This window comes from Octopus bimaculoides, chromosome 20 (genome assembly GCF_046866305.1).
Source record: "Octopus bimaculoides isolate indiv1 chromosome 20, ASM4686630v1, whole genome shotgun sequence".
NCBI classification, from domain to species: Eukaryota; Metazoa; Mollusca; class Cephalopoda; order Octopoda; family Octopodidae; genus Octopus; species Octopus bimaculoides.
Window position 1 is genome coordinate 6337833 of NC_142947.1, and position 14041 is coordinate 6351873.

General features: G+C 34.9%; 1 protein-coding gene across 1 annotated transcript; it reads left to right on the forward strand.

The window, feature by feature from the left end:
* Positions 1 to 5918: 5918 nt before the first annotated feature.
* On the forward strand, positions 5919 to 13740 carry LOC106878804 (uncharacterized). The gene is made up of 2 exons (XM_014928146.3): positions 5919 to 6349; positions 9866 to 13740. Exons 1-2 carry the CDS (start codon positions 6308 to 6310, stop codon positions 12032 to 12034), a joined length of 2211 nt encoding a protein of 736 aa, XP_014783632.1. The 5' UTR covers positions 5919 to 6307; the 3' UTR covers positions 12035 to 13740.
* The last annotated feature ends 301 nt before the right edge of the window (positions 13741 to 14041 follow it).

A 14041-nucleotide genomic window follows, 5' to 3' on the forward strand; every position in this document is an offset into this window, starting at 1 on the left:
ATATATAAATATATATATAATATATATATAATATATATATATATATATATATATATAAATATATATATATATATATATATATATATATTATACATATAATCTGATCTGAAATCATTCGAGCAGTGCCTGTATGTATGTGTGTATTTCTTTTATGTATTTCAGCCAGGCGGCTGTGGCCATGCTGGAGTGCCACAATGATTTGGTACCATATTCATAGGCCTCTTATGTCACACATTTGTTTCTGTATGCTTTCATATATACACTCTCATAAGCACACACACACACACACACACACACAAGAGAAACATACATTGGAGTGTAAATGAGATTCATTTTAAAAATAAAATGTGTGCTCGAGCCTGTGTGCTTGTTTTTTGCCCCTGGTCACTGGTTGAAAACCAACCATATTCAAAATTATTTGCTTTATTTTATTTTATTTTTTTTTTAACACTTAATGCATTTCAAATGTGAAACTGTGGCAATGTAAATGTCGAGGGATGCTGGGGCTGCGTATCCAGCTGATAATTAATAGCCTCACTCAACTAACAATTCAACTAAATTTATATTGTGAAACTTTACTTTTCTACATAATATACTCTTCTGTTAAAGCTCAGTTTTGCTCCATGTTGTTCAAATGCCATGTTTACATGTGTTGTTACTTTTTCTTTATACTGTGATATTATTTCACTTTTCTCCTTCCATTTCTTTTGTTTTGTTTTTTTTCTATAAATGTTATGCCTTGAATTAAAAACTTAGCTCAAAATCACTGCCATATGTCAATTTTTCTTTGTTTATTATTTTTATTCATTGGGTTTAGTATTGCAACATGAAGGACCAATTTCAGTTTCTGTTATAAATTTATTTTTATTTCATATTTTGGTGGTTCCTTCAAGCTGGCAAAATTGTTAGCTTGTTGGACCAAATGCTTAACAGTTTTTCTTTCAGTTCTTTACATTCTTAGTTCAAATCCTACCATAGTCAACTTTGTCTTTGAACCCTTTGGGGATGATAAAAGAAAGTACCACTCAAGTACTGGGATTTATGTAATTGACTTTTCCCTACACCATTTGGCCAGTTTAGAGACAAAAAAAAACCTCCCTGCACTTGTTTTCAACCATCACATGTTTTGATGTTTTGTCAAAATATTGACAAAGCATCAATACATGTGAAGGTTGAAAATGGAGGGTGGTCTTGGGAGGTGCTAGAAATAACAAACAAATCTCCTCTGCTTCTCTCGTTTTTAAGTGCCAAAAAAATTGGCCAAAATCGGTCCGGAGTAGGATGGTGAGGAGAGAGGTGTCAAAAAAGATCATAAATTTTTGACACTTTTTTCATTTTGAAGGTTGTGAAAAAAAAACTGGAAATATCCCTGTCAAAACAAAATTCCAACTTAAGTGGTCTTCTTGATCCAAAACTCATCTCCCCACCACCTTGGAAAAAAATTTTCCCCATAAATTTCTATTTGAAAGGTATTTGTATAAACTCATTAAAAGATACACTAGTGAGGGAAAAAAATTCTTTCCTATAAATTCCTATAAACTCTGAATCTACAGCATGTAAGTGGTATTTGTTGATAATTCTGTTAATAAGTGTCCATTCTTTTGGTAATTATGAAGCAATAAAGTCAAGGTGGGGTGGGGGTGGGCGTACACATCTGTAGTTATGCCACAGATTGTATTTGTAATGTGCAAATCGGTTGGTTGATTTGTTGAACTGAAAATCCAAGCTTTTCCAGACTGACAATAAGGTATTTACTTACAAAACCAACTATTATCGATAAGAAATGTAGATTTGTATTCTTGATATAGAAGCTGGAGGTTTTGAGGCAGTCATCCATAGTTATCTTCTTTCTCTTTGATTTTCATAGAGATATTCACATCAGCAGGACAACTTTCCTTTATGTCCATTCCCTCTTGGGTTATAGATGCATGTTTTACTATGAAGCCATCCTTTCAATTCCTCCAACATGAAGCAGTAGCCTCTAACCGAATGCACATAGCTAGGCATACTGAAAACTGAGAATATTAAGCAAAGACTCTTGATGACTGTTGCAGTAGAAGTGTCTCCACATGGAATAGTGAAAGGAAATCTAGAATATTCATCAACTACTGTTCAAATATCTTAACTACGAGTAGCAGATGGAAGTGGACCTTTAAAATCTAAGTGAATTTTCTCAGATGGTTGGGGTTGCTTTCACTAGACTCATCTTAGAAGGCTTTAAAAAATGGGGTTTACATTCAGCACAGGTTTTAGAAGAGGAAGTCATTGCTTTGATTTCATTCAGTGATACTGGAATGTTTTTTAGTTTTTACATCGTGATACATTCATGTTACACCCAGGTAGCAAAGGGAACTCAGCAAGTTGCTTAGAACTGACAGCAGAGCAAAACAGTCGAGTCAAGGAATTAGCTGGTATGTTCTCATTACCTGGGCAATACTTTTCTATTCTAGGCACAAGGCCCAAAATTTGGGGAGTTGGGGGTGGGGGCAGTCGATTAGATCGACTCCAGTATGCAACTGGTACTTAATTTATCGACCTGAAAGGATGAAAGGCAAAGTTGATCTTGGAGGAATTTGAACTCAAAACGTAAAGACAGACAAAATACCACTAAGCATTTGCCCGGCATGCTAATGGTTCTGCCAGCTCGCTGGGCGATACTGAATGTCAAAGTTATAGCCTGAAAGCTCCAGCTACCATCTTTATAAATTTTGTCATTTTTTTGTTTTTCTGATATGTTTACCATCAAGCATAATAAAACTTACTGACTTTTGATTTGTAATAAAGCGAATCGTTTCCAGTTTAAGTAGTGTTTCCAGTGGTGTATAGATTCTATAATTGAGGAAGCTTCTTTCTCAGCTGAAGGATGTTTTAACTAAGACTTCTGTAAGACGTGTGAGAAAAAAAGTCTTCCTCCTTGATTTAACGTTGCTGCTGTTGCACAATTAGAGGCATCTGTCTCAACAACAAAGGGTAAATTTTCATCTACAGCCACAATTACTGAGTCTTCAATGTCTTATGGTTCAAGTGCAGCTCCAGAGAGAGAGGAAATGTATTATTACTGCTTAGAGGTTTAAGTTTGATTGAAAAATTGTGTATCCATTTGGAATAGCATGCAAACAAACTGACCACTGTTTTTTGAAGTTTTAAATTGTGAGGAGCAGGCAAATCTCTCAAAGGTTGAAGGTGTTCTGGATCTGGTTTGATCTCTATGAGATACCTCACAACTCAAAAGCTGGATTCTATGAATGGAGAATACAAATTTGTTTTGTTAAATTTAAGATTATTTTGCTTAGCAGCTTCCATGAATACAGCGAGATTAACATCATGATCACTCTGGTCAGTGCCACAGACAGTGATATTATCTAAATATGCAAATGTCGCTATTAAACTATTTTCAGATATAAATTTATATACAGATTGTTGAAAACAAGCAACACCATTAGTTATTCCTTGTGGCATTCTCACAAATTGCCAGTCTAGCATTAGCTTCAAAAGCAGTGAACTTTTTTATCTCCATCACGGGGAGGACTTAGTAGTTGCGTCTTTGAGATCAATGGTTCTGTACACACTATAATTTGCATGTCATGTCATTGATCTGATCAGAAATCCAAGACAGTGGGTATACATCAAGTTGAGTAAAACGATGTACCATCTGAGAATAATCCACAACCATCCTCATTTTTTTGGCGTTCTTTGGCAGTAACAATAACTTGGACATGCCAAGGAGATGTACCTGGCTCGATAATGCCTTCAGCCAAGAGGTGTTGATAGAATCTCGATCTGGCTTACTCTAACAACAAGATTTAATAGCAATTGGTTTACAATCTGCAGATAAATTATTAAATAATTCAGGTGGAATAACCAATAATGTTGACAATTCACATATCGATAAAGGTGGCTGAGAACCACCAAACTCAACATTGAAGCTTTGATGTTGAGAAAGTATATCCTTCTGGAGCCTCCATAAGTTGGTGCGACAAATTATTTACAAGTCAGAGGGGTGAGAGTTTTTCATCAAGGCAAGTTATGCAGATCCTGCCTTTTTCAGAGAAAAATAAATATATATAATGGAACCCATGCAACTGATGATGAACCGACCTGTATTATCAAAATGATGGATGAACAACAACTGACAGAACGTGTAATGTTTCTTACTTTGAGCCATTGTACCACTTTACAAAGGAATAAAGTCCTAATGTTATGCTAAAGTTAGTTTCTTTTATTACAAATACGAACATGCAAAATATATTAGACAATGATATACATGATTCATTAGTAAAACCAAGGGAGTCTTAACCATTGTAATGTGTATGTTCGTTCTCTCATCTTGCTTGGCCGGAGAAAAATCTCTGTCACACATTAGCAGAGGTCTCATAGTAGCAGTCTCCCTGTCTGTCTGTCCCTGTGTGTCCTGACGTCTTGCTGACCACTCTATTTATAAGAATCGTGGCAGCTAGAAGGACATACATACTGCAGCAGAGTTTGTACCTAAATAGGTCAGATGCTGACCAGTTGAACTTCGCCTGACATTCTAAGGTCGAAGGTCAAAGGGAGATGATCGATCACTTTTTGACAGGACAAAGAAAACCTGTTTTTCGCGCCTGTTGATTGTCGTGTTTGGGCGACCGCTCATTCTTAGATTCGGTTTCGAATCTAGGCTTGGAGAAGGAAGTGTAAATTTTTACAAGCCGTTAACCATCGCATTGTATCACTCAGACAACATCTGCTGAACCGTAAAGAATGAAATGTATACATTCCATGCATACTCAAAAATAAGAGCAACATCTTCAGAGTTGGAGAAGAACTACTGTGCAGGTACACTGAGAATACAACTGTTGCATGTAACCCAAAGGAGGTTGGACTGGCCTACGTAAACAGAAGATTGAAGGAGAAGCAGGCATCATACCAACAAAAAGCAATGCATGGGTACATATGCTGTAAGCAGGAAGAATAGCCTCTCCTGGGCCTATGGTAGATACATTGCATCCCACCTAGAAGGTTAGGCCTTCGCTATACAGGAACAGGAGATAACTATTAAATACCTGATAAACAAGAGGGATAAACAACAAACCTTTACATTGTGATAAAAAAAATGTAGGCTCTGCTATACGAATGTGGAAGATATCACCCACATCATCAGCAGCTATCCTAAGATGTCTACGAGATACTATTTGCTCCTGAGGCATGATATTGCTGCAAAGACTATTTACAATGCTATCCGCAGGAAGGACTGTCCTGATGTTTACATCAAAGCCAGGTCAGAACCAGCAGGTATTCACACCTTTAAAACCAAATAATATTAGTGGAACATCCCAATAAAAATATCAGTTTGGTGCAAACATAACAGATCTGATAATGTTCGGTGGGACAGAGAACAAAAGTCCTGCCCTGTTGTAGAGGTCAGCTGCCCAGCAGATGTGAACGTACAATCAAACGTCCAGAGAAAAGAGAACATTTATGGCGAATTAATATGCAATTTACAGTTCTTATACCCTGACTATGAATTCTCATTTGTACCTATCATTATAGGTACATTAAGTTGTGTACCAACGTGGATTTTCCAGATTCAATCTATTTGTGCCACAGTAAAGATTTGAAAGACATTCCCCAAGTTCTCTATCTGAGGTTTTTATGTGAATACCGGCACTTTCTCAAGAACTTGAATTAAACTCAAAGAAAACAATATACATACATGTGTGTGTGTGTGTGTTATAAGAAAACTACAAATTTAGTGTTGGTCAAATGGTGTTTATTTAAAATTTAAGTAAAACCAAAGAAATAAATTTGTTTTAATATATTTAATGCTTGTTGTAAGAATTTCTGTTTTATTTAGAATCTTGAATTTTATTTTAGTGACTCTTACTCATTTCATATCCAGTTTCCGGATTGCGGAAGTGTTTTTGTTTTCTTTTTTCCCTATAAAACTTTCACTTTGACACTTTAATATAGTTTGCTTCTGCCATTCTCTAAGTTTCATCAAACAGTTTTTACTACTTCTTCAGTTGTCTCACTTATCTCGACTATATTTTTCGAATCCATTCACAGTATCCAATATTCCAATCGGGTATCGTTTCAGGAAAGAGACACTCACTGTGTTGTTAGAGTTGTTACAATATATTTGCACTCTCGTTGTTCGGACACATTCAACTGTATTGAACTTTATTATATATAATATATCATTTATAGAATTTTACATTTTCTTTTTGACAAAATATAGCAGAAAAAAGTTGACAAGAAGGAAACGAAACTATTTTGTTTAGTTTTATAAATTTGCTTTTAAGGATAAAAAAAAAAGGAGAGACAGAAAATGACTGAAGAAATAATTGAAAAATTGGATGGAATTGTACTTGTAAGTATATCAACATATTTACTAACATGAACAAATATTAACTATGTGTTATTTTGTGTGTACGCATGCACGTGTGCATGTATAACATTCAGTTTATTTCAAGATTTCTTTAAATATAACAATACTAAAAAAAACACATAAGCCTAGATTTATGTATATATCTGTGTGTGCGTGTGTGTTTGACTGTATGTGTGTGAATGTGTCGGTGACGGTAGCTGTTAAGAAAATGAAAATCGGTCTTCAATATCAAAGTGTTGCGTGGTATATCGAACCAAGAAATAAATACATAAAGTCTTTTTACAGATTTTACCGAACACGCCATCAAAACAGCTGGGAAGGAATGACAGATAGAATATATACATGGAAAGAATGCCGATTTGACACATGTATGCATCTTCATGCATATACTTGCATGTTTAGACATGTAAGTACGTGCTTCGTCAACGTTAAACAGCAAACGTAGAGATAATCCCGTGTTTCTAACAAACAGGATTAGTGCCATAGAAAAGTTTGAAATGTCAAAATAACCAATCCACATCCTTTGCACATTCGAACGCACGAAACCTTTGATCTGTTGAGATTGTCGAAGTAATTAGTAGACAGAAACTTCCCAAGAAGGAGAGAACTGCACCTAACCAAGAAAAGAACAAAAATGAATGAAGCGCCCGAAAGTTTATTATCGGATAATAAAATTCTCATGAGAATTCCCAACACGAAAATATATGAAACTGACAAGAGCAACAAGGAAGTGAAGACAATCCCTCCATCCACATTTATTAATTTATTTATTTATAACAAGTTTTCTCTAAACGTGTCCACTTGAAGCGCTACCTACCGGAAAAATTCGATCTCTCCGTTTGCTGGTCAGGCTTTTTCGGGTCTTTAAGGATGTCTTTAATCCTCTCGTTCAGGGGAGACAACCCTTCCTCATTATCGTTTTTATATGTTAAGACTTAAATCTCGATTTCTGAACGTTTCCTCACGTCAGCGACGTAGAAAGTTATTAAAATTTTTTGTCTTTCTATACAGTCTGACGAGCTGTCCACAAGGCTTTGGCTTTGTGGATACGAAGCCTTTGGTAACTCTATGTCTAAAATTAAAATTTTTTTTGTCATAATTACTGCTCCATTCTTTAGAATGTGCTTCTTTTCTGATATATGTTTTATTAATTATATTGTTAATAAAAAAATATACATCAGAAAGAAGCACACTCTAAAGAATAGAGCAGTAATTGTTATAGTAAAAATTTTATATCTTGGACATAGAGTTACCCAAGGTTTTGCATCCACAAAGCAAAGCCTTGGGGACAGCTTGTCAGTCTCTATATAAATACAAAATTTAAAATATCTATGTCGCAGACATGAGAAAACGCTTAGAACTCAAGGCCCACAATGTCTGTTACCACCAGTAAAAACGCAGCACCTAGAAATAATGACCTATTCAGGACCAGCGACTTGGAAGAGGTATCCACCTTTCTCAGTTCTGCCACCTCATAAGATGACCAAATATTTATCTTCGACATTGATGTGATGAACAGACCCATGCCATATATTACCAAGGGTGTGAATAGTACCACACCCCATGTGTGTTAATATATTGGTTCTGCAAGTACTTTGTTCAAGCAATGTTTTCTTAACCACTGGTCATCCATCAGAGTCCCAGAAAGACGGTTTGTCACGTCACTGGCCAATCTCTTAGTGACTAGATTTTAATTTAAATGATTTTAAGATTTCCCACAATTCCAAAAAGTAAAGATTGCAGTCATGTCTATCACTCACAAAAGGTTTAGCATTTAACTCTCAGACGTCGCCTTACTGGCACTTGTGTCGATGGTATGTGAAAAACAACACTCAAGCGAGGACATTGCCAGTGCCGCTGGACTGGCTCCTGTGCAGGTGATACGTAAAAACACCATTTTGAGCATGGCCGTTACTAGTACTGCCTGACCAGCCCGTGTGCTGGTGGCACATAAAAGCACCCACTACACTCTTGGAGTGGTTGGCGTTAGGAAGGGCATCCAGCTGTAGAAACTCTGCCAGATCAGATTGGAGCCTGGTGCAACCATCTGGGTCACCAGTTCCCAGTCAAACCGTCCAACCCATGCCAGTATGGAAAGCAGACGTTAAATGATGATGAAGATGATTACAATTTAAAATTGGAAGAAATGGTATCGACATAAGTGAAAGTGCGTAGATTAGTTTTCCCATTACATTTCTATACAATGTCTTTGGTCAGACATTTCCTGGTGGACATTCAAATGAACTAAAACATTGAGGATTAATCTGAAGGATCATAAAATAATTGCAGTGAGAACCCTTCATATTATGTTTAATTCATTGCTTTGGCAGACTCTTTGACTGGGGCTATGCTTTCTAAGTAAAGATTTTGTTTGATGGTTTAGAATAGTGGTTCTCAACTGGGGTCCATGTGGCCCCTGAGAGTCCATATAAGAATTTTGGGGGTCCACCAGAATAAAATAGTAAAATTGGAATTCACAATAATATTTTAAGGACCCCTGACAAAAATTTTGATTTGAGATGTGTACATTGGGATATGTATTGTAAGAAATCGATAAGGGTCTTTCTCTAACATTTTACATTATTCCACTTACACAAATTAATGTGAAAACCAAAATAGGAATTTTGAAAGAAATTTCTATAATTTTAAACATCGAATGGCTAGGGGGGGGGGGCTCCACCAGAATAAAATAGTAATGAAAGGGGTCCATAGATAAAAAAAATGGTAGAGAACTCCTGGTCTAGAGGATTGATGTTCTAGGGAGGGAGGGAGGGGGGGCTGGGCATAGTCAGTGTAGGACCTACTTATAGAGAGAGAGTATGATGAAGTGAGGAGGAGGAGGAGAGATGTGTAAGTCAGGTGGGCATAGGTAGAGATAGTATGAAAATAACAAGCATGGAAGAATAGAAGTTTCAGTGGTGGTAGTAGTAGTAGTAGTAGTAAAGAGAGTGATAGAGAGAGCCTTGAATTATATGAAAAATGAAAATGAGAGTGTAATGAGGAATGACAGGAGGAGAAGGGAGAGGAGCAATAACATTTTGGGAAGAAAAAAAAGAAACATGTCTCTTAAACATGACAGATGGTTTTCTGTGATCACATTGAAAGTATTTCTAGGGTTGTTTCAGTTTGATGAAAAATGATGGTAACAGTTGCTGACCGTCTACAAGACTCCACTACTCAATGGCCCCTGATGACCTACATACATACAGAGCCATGTAGCAATCATCAGACATGCATGCACACACAGACATTAGTGAGTATCAAACCAATCCTGCTTCCTCAAAACTGCTATCATTTGGAATTCCATTTCTGGGGAGGTTTTTTTTTTTTTTGAAAGGCATCAAACTCTAGAATCCCAAATGAACTTCAACTGCATCAGCCTTACCTAACTTGGAGGGTTTAGCCTTGTCTCAGTAACCTGAAAACTTGTCAACGATAATGGTGATGTCATATTTAATACACATTTTATACATATTCACTATTTTGTTTTTCTTTCAGGATGATGAAAACATGAAAAAATTGTACAGAGAAAAAATTCAGAGATTTCCGAATTTAATGGAAGAAAGTTTTGATTACAGCAAAGATTGTTGGTTGTCTCTTTACAAAAAACTGGAAAATTCATTAAGTAATGATACTATATCTGGTTTAGAAGAAGAGATTTGCCACAAGAATGCCTTGGTGTTCATTCTGTGGGAGCTAAATAAACAAATTGAAGCTGAAAGATTAGCCAATGAAGTCCGAGAAAAAAATCCAGACAACCTCGTGGCATTAACCAATCTTGCATTCATTCATCTGTATAATGAAAATATAAATAAGTTAAAAGACATTATGGTTCATCTTAACAATCTTGAAAAAAGAGAAGATTTCCAAAAGATAGAAGCAGAAGGTAAAATAAATGTTGCTTATTGTTTAAGTAGAATATCATTCAATGATTATGAGAGGGCTATCGAACTTTACAAAGAGGCTTCCAATGATTGTCTAGTCAAGTATTTATGTCTATTTGGTATAGCTTTGTTACAGTATCGTTGTTTAAGAAAGATCTATGATGAAGAAAAAAAAGAAGAAATTATTAAAGAAGCAGTACAGTACTTAGAGGAAATACGATGTGCTTTTCCTCACCATATTGACAAGAACCTAATGGGGAAAACGTTAGCATTATTAGCTTTGTTTAAAGTGAGACCTTCAGGGGAAACTATTAAGGATCAGGAATTCAGTGAAAAATATGTTCAACGAGCTCTTCATCATTCCCCTGATGACCGTTTTGTTTTGGAAAAGTGTGCTACAGTTTATAAGACTTTATATAAGTTTGATAAAGCAAAGGAATTGTTTGAAAAAGCAATTGAAATAAATGCAACAGCATTTTCTCATCATCATCTTGGATTAACTTATCAAAAAATACATAGTCCAGGATTCACATATTTCACTGTAAGGAAGGAGTTTTCTCAGAAAGAAAATACAGTTGGAAAACTTGTTAAATATCCTAAAACTATTCCTCATATGGAAAGGAATGAATTCATTGACAAAATTGAATATCACTTTAAAAAAGCTCTTGAACTTTCTCCAGAAAACGGAGCTGCTCTCTATGATTTGATTTTATTATATATGACTTTGAAAGAATACAAAAAGGCCCAGGAGTATTGCGAAATATTCAAAACAAATATTAAAATGCAAGACGTTAGTTTTAATATTTTGTATGGAAAGTTATATTTCATACTAGCAAAAGAAGAAAATGATGAAGAGTTAAAAAGAGGATTCAGTGATGATGGAACAGATAGGTTCTTCCTTGCTATTAAATCTGCTATAGAATTTCTTCCTTTCCAGAAGAAGCTGAAAGACATTTGGGGAATAAAGGATATAATGACTGATGTGTATAAGTATGGGCATACTGAATATAATGAATTACTGTTGGAATTAATTGAGTCAGTAGAGGAACTCCCTGATGATGAAGAACTTTATAATAAACTTCTCATGGATTGTGATAAAAGTGAATTATCACAAAAGTTACGAAAACTCTGTAGAAATAAGCAATATTTTAAAGCTTTTCTTTGTCTTAGGTTTTCAGAAGTTAAGCCCCATGAAGTTGATATAAAGCTTATTAAACAAATTTATGTAAATTTAGGAAAGCATTTCACAGAAACAGAGCCTGACTGTAGCAAAGAGTTCTTCAGAAAATATTATGATCTTTGTTTTGGATTTGGCTCTGAAACCAATGCTAAAACGGTGTCAGCATGTTCAAAGAATGACATTGTAACTAAATTTCTTTATGATATCTATATTTTAACATCCCCAAACTTTGAAGAACTGGCTGAAAACATTGGAATGAATCTAGACAAATACTTTGGGTTAAAAGTTACATTTGGTAATCGTGACTATATATTGGGAAAATATAAAACTGTAAACCTTTGTACCATATTAGAAAACAGTTGCAATATTGGAATTTTTTTAGAACATTCAAAGACTATATCACCAGAGTTTTTAACCCACACTGAATATGCCAAACAAATCATGGAAGATCGACAACCTAAAATTGGTCAACTTTTTATTATCAATAACCACGAAGATATAGAAATTCCAAAACATTTAGAAAGTTTTCCTCAATTGAAATGCCAAAGTGGACACAGAGATGATATTGTGAATATTTTAAATTTTCTTTGCAGTTTACCTTAGTTTGTTTTTTCATTATTGTGAAGAGCACTTTCATGTGTCTGCTGCATTTTGGCAGTGTTCCACCTGATAGTTACTGTCTCTCTGATGAAGTTGAACATCAGTGACATGGTGACATGTCTCGATAATGTTAATACTACTACATTTTGAAAGAATAAAGAACTGAATGGCATATCTGACTCTTCTAATATCTTCACCATTTTCCTGGTACACAACTCAGCCAACAAAGACTTTTAATAGCACAGCTTTACATGGACATAGAAGAAATTGATGGAATAACTGTTTCAGACGAAATACATATAAACTCAGCATCGGACCCCGATTGCTTCCCAGCAATTCTCCTAAAAATATGTAAAAATCCCCCAACCAAAGTCCTTTAGTTTCTTTTCAAAATCTTCTGGAAAACATTAAAATTCCCATTAGCAATAAAAGAGCTGTTGTATGTTCTCGCCATTAATGAGGAAGCAGAAGAAACATAAAACATTATAGGCATTCATCTTTGACTTCATCTACCAGTTAAATCACAGAATTCAGCATCAGACACAAATTGATACTGTTCCAAGAGTAAAATAACTTGTGTAAAACACAATATAGATTCTGTCCAAGCAAAAAAATGCCCATACAAATACTGCAACATTAGGATTGAATGTGAAAGCAGCTACTTTACCAATCAAAAGTAGAAGGCATGTATTTGGACTTGACAAAGGCTTCTGATAAAGATGACCACACAGCAATAGTCCATGAAATTTGTGACTACTATAGAAGTCAGAAACTTGGTAAATGGTTTTTTTAATTTCCTCATTGACAGAAATCTTGTTTTTACTAATGATGCACCCTTACCTCAGTACCTTTCCAATATTTACATATCTGCATTTAATGAATGGTTAACCATTCTGCAGGTTACAATTGAGGGGACTACTTTTTTTTCTTTTTGGGGACATTGTTTGAAATTTCTATATCAGGCTTATCCTCAGTTGTCCACTGAGACAGCTTCATGAGTTATATCAAGGGTATTACGATTGTGAAAGTAGTAAAAACCTCAAAGTTATTAAAGACAAAAGAACTTAAATGCCTAAAGAAATTGTTATACCAGAGTGAAAAAATAGTGTTGGACTTGGGAGTTGTAATGGATTAAAAAAGACATCCAGGTGTCTGAAATGTGGGTGTTCTGTTAGAACAGACTATACTGCAGCAGATACCATGAGAGAAACTCTTATATTGACTTTTGGTACAACAGGAGAGTTTCTTTCTTGCGATCTACCACAGTATTAAAACTGCCTCTGTCTCTAATATCTTCTTTCTAGTTCAGTCTCACCTTATGCACTTTAGGTTAGTATCTTCTTCTCACATAGTTTTGTGCTAATATCTTTTAAGTGAAATCTTATTAAAACCAAAGAAAATGCATTTATTTAAATAGTTGATTTGTTTGATAGGGATGTGTTTTTTGTCAAAGAGACAGCATTGCCATGTGAAAATGTTCAAAAGGTGTTGAATTTACCAAGATTAGGAGTTTAAAAATGTGCTAAAAATGGTTTTGATTTGGTAAACTAACTGTACCCTTTCAATTTTTAGTAATAAAACATTTTAATTATCAATAAATTGGGGGTTTATTTTCCACTTCAAATAAAGAAGGACTACACTGATATTAGTGTTCTCACTACATGAATAAATGAAGTTTGTACGAAACGTATGTACTGCTATAACCTATTGAATTTCTGTTGCTTTTCTTCAAATTTTATCCACCAAATCTCTTGATTTTGTTTTTGGTTTTTACCCTACCAAATTCTGGTGCCTCAAACATTTTAAGTACCACATTTAATCTTTTGATCAAATCTATATTATATATATATATATATATATATATATATATATAGCACAGGGTGCAATGGGTAAATTATCGCCATTTTGTATTTTTAATTTCAACTATGCGTATTGTTTGTTTTTGATTTTGTCGATTGTGAGAAAAACGGGATCATGACGCAATCCACTCTGCCAAAAAATTGGAAACGA